General features: G+C 32.1%; 1 protein-coding gene across 1 annotated transcript; it reads left to right on the top strand.

Annotated features, from left to right (window-relative positions):
• Window positions 1-441: 441 nt before the first annotated feature.
• On the top strand, window positions 442-956 carry LOC122196588 (secreted RxLR effector protein 161-like). Its single transcript, XM_042899687.1, has 2 exons — window positions 442-543; window positions 639-956. The coding sequence occupies exons 1-2, from the start codon at window positions 442-444 to the stop codon at window positions 954-956; spliced, it is 420 nt and encodes a 139-aa protein (XP_042755621.1).
• The last annotated feature ends 2,836 nt before the right edge of the window (window positions 957-3,792 follow it).

Below are 3,792 nucleotides of genomic sequence, written 5' to 3'. Positions count from 1 at the left end.
TTTTCCTTAATGGGAAACTATCTGAGGACATCTACATGAGTCATCCAAAGGGTTTTATACATTCCAAGTTTCTTGATAGGGTGTGTAAGCTTGAGAAATCCATTTATGTATTAAAACAAGCATCTCACAGTTGGAATCTCTGCTTCCATGAAAGTCAAAGAGTTTGGGTTCTCTAGAAGTGAAGATGAGTCATGTATATATGTCAAAGCTAGTCAGAGTATAGTGGCTTTCCTAGTCTTGTATTTTGACGACATACTTCATATAGGAAACGACAATCCAATCTTGCAAGAAGTTAAGTCTTGGCTTGGGAAGTGTTTCGCTATGAAGGATCTAGGGGAAGCATCCTATATTCTAAGAATAAGGATTCATCGGGATATAAAGAATCGTCTTATTGGTCTCAGCCAGAGTACATATTTGGATAAAATACTAAAGCATTTTAGTATGGAGAATTCAAAGAAAGGGGAATTGCCTATTGATACTACTATCAAGTTGAGTAAGAATCCAAGTCCAAGTACTGATGAAGATATAGCTGACATGAGTCGAGTCTCATATGTTCAGCGGTAGGATCAATCATGTATGCAATGACCTGTACTCATCCTGATGTGTCTTATGCTTTGAGCATGTTGAGTTGATTTCAGGGAAATCCTGGCAGATCCCATTGGATTGCAGTGAAGAATATTCTCAAATATCTGCGAAGAATGAAATACATGTTCCTAGTTCTTAGCAGCAGTGATACGTTAAGATTGAGTGGTTATAGTGATGCTAGTTTTCAACTAGACTGGGATAACTTTTTTTTGCAGTCTGGTTGGGTATTCTTACTAAATGGAGGAACCGTTACATGGAAAAGTTCCAAGCACTACACAATGGCTGATTCCACAAGTGAGTCTGATTACATTGCAGCGAGTGAAGCATCGAATGAAGCGGCTTGCCTGAAGAACTTTATTGGAGATCTTTGAATCATTCCAACTATTTAGGAGCCCATGAAATTGTTCTATGATAACGAACGCACGGTTTCTTTGACAAAAGAACCAAAGGATCATGATAGACACAAGAATATTGATAGAAAGTACCATTACATTCGACGTCGGGTAAAACAAGGACACCTTCTGGTGAAGAGTGTTTCATCTGGATATAATGTTGCAGATCCTTTCACAAAGGCTCTTAGTAGGGTCAAACATTACCAGCATGCTATGAGCATATGCCTAAGAGATGATGTTAGTTTTAGTAGTTAGATGATATCTTTGAAACTAGTAACAAAATAAATGTAATTCATTTGGTGAATGAATAATAGAGAATTATTTATGAGTATCATACTGCCTCATTCAATTATTTATTCTAGTGTTTCTTTTTGCATCTTTACACTTCCTGAGTAACTTAAATTATTCAAACTTCCAAAATCGACCATACTTCTGGAAGTAAGTAATGAATTAAGACTGTCATGAATTGATTGTAGATTGTCAATTGAGGTTAATACATTGCAATTTGAATTGCTACAATATTCATGAGTACATTAAAAATAAGGATTTTAATTATTGGCTATACCAACGCTTAGAGATTACTTCATGGATCTTATCATGAGTAATTCTAAGACGATAATATCTTATATTCTTAAATCAGAGAGATATATATAGTTTGTTGTTTACAAATTAGTTATGCATTGGTTCACTCAAACGCATCTCGTAACTGGATGTTATAAAGGCTAATTCCAAGTGTGATTTAATGTGTGAATTATAAGACTATTTAGTCAATCTAATTCGTTCCTTTTTCCCTAATAGGAAAATTGATATCATTGGGCCCCTCAATGATTTGATGTTGACTATATAGAGTGTTAGGCCCAGCCAGGATTAATTGATGTGTTCAATTTGAAGTCTAATCAAGTCTTTACAATTTGGGAAATCGGGAAAAAGAATTTTGGACAATAAGATTGATTTTTATCCATGTCTCATGTTTATACGATATCTTGAAGAACGAAGGAATAGTTGATCACTTATCTTAGGGCCAATAGCTTATTTGAATCAGAGTTCAGCAGTGACTTTGGAAGGCACTCTTTGTTGTTTATTTCAAGGTCTATACTTACAACTATAGTTACAGACTTATCCAAGTGGAAGACTGTTGGATTAAGGTGTCTAAGCTAATACCTAACTTGATATATTCTTGAATTAGAAGCAAAGTCCTTTTTGGGTTGCACTCAAAACTAGTAACTAATTAGAATGTCTGTTGGAGATACAGGTTAATTTGTTAGTTTATTATACGAATAATAAACTAATTGGAAATTGAAATATATGATTCATTAATATATTATATGATTAATATATTAATTGAAAATTGTAATGATTAATTGATTAATTAGAATTAACTTGGATTTAATTATAGGATTAATTGGAATTAATCATTCAAAGGTCTCTTTGGTTTCCATGGGAGTTTCCTTAAGCAAATATAAATAGGACACCATGGGTACCTATTTTGACATACTTATACTTTCTTTCATAGAGCCGAATTTATGCTCAAGTCTTCTTGCTACTAGGGTTTTGGGTACAAGCCATTAGAGGCATTTATTCCTTTGGTGTTAGCTTTCCAAGATCTGGAAGAAGGATTCTATTTTGATTATTTACAATAGTACTCAAAAGGTATTTAACCCTAGTTTTATGTATGAATTTCGATTTCATAGCCTCTCTCTTAGGGTTTTTTTGATACTCAAAGTCAGTTTCTATCAATAGAGAAAACATAGATCCTTTATAGGTTGCATGTGAACTTAAGGGTTTAAGTGTTTTTTCCGCTACATGTATTTTTTGTTTAAACCCTAAAAAACCCATCATCTAAGTGGGTCTTTATACTCGCCATTTTTGCGAGATTTTTCATGGGTTTTTAGAAAATCTTTTAGGTATCTTTTAGAGGTACTCTTCGTATCTTGCATTGAGATGTAATGAAAAGGAGCATATAACTTTTACTCGTGTGATGGTCATAAGTTTGACCTTTTAAATCATTATATTTTAGGTTTCGTGTACATATTTTTGGAACTAATTTTTCTTTGAGTCAAAATTTGGTAAGAGTCATGATATTTATTCATTTCCATTTAAAAAAAAACAAAAACAAAAACAATATACTTATTATATTACTAGTAATATTGGACAATTCTTGAATTTTAAGAGGTATAAAATATAAAGCTTGATGTACAAACAAATGAAACATAGACAAACAAGTAATATTTAGCAAAAATCAACTATTGTGGATTAAGGTGGTTACTTTCGAATGTTGAAATCACCACTAATTCTTGCTAGAATTGGATAAAATGTTGAATGTTATTACTATAGCCTTTAATGCCTATTAACTAAAACTAATCAGCACATGAAGATCTTAATGTAAAGTAGGAATGTACCTTAAGAGGGAAACATATATCGGATGAAACATATATCAGATTCTTATCCTGTATTATTAGCCGTTATAAACCTAAATGGAAAGCATGATTATTACCAAACAAAAAAATTAAAAATGTTTGCAAGATGTTTATTACATGGGTAAAAATAAAGTTGAAAAAAGTACAAGGCTAATTTTTTTTAACATAATGGAAAAGAAAGAGACATTGATCCGTGATATCTACTTTTTGCGTGAAGTTCTTAATTATAGAATTGGAAAAAACAATAGCTTCCGATAAACTTTGGGTTTCTTATCCATAAGTTTATTTATCAGTATCAATTTGTTTATCTTTTTGTTGATGTCAAAAACTAATTTTTGTAATTTGTTTTCTTAAGTGTTGGGTTACGTGAGAATTGGTTCTTAAGTGTTGGGTTACGT

Source organism: Lactuca sativa, chromosome 2, assembly GCF_002870075.4.
Source record: "Lactuca sativa cultivar Salinas chromosome 2, Lsat_Salinas_v11, whole genome shotgun sequence".
NCBI classification, from domain to species: domain Eukaryota; kingdom Viridiplantae; phylum Streptophyta; class Magnoliopsida; order Asterales; family Asteraceae; genus Lactuca; species Lactuca sativa.
The sequence above is the reverse complement of the archived record's forward strand: the minus strand, read 5'-3'. Positions and strand labels throughout refer to the sequence as shown.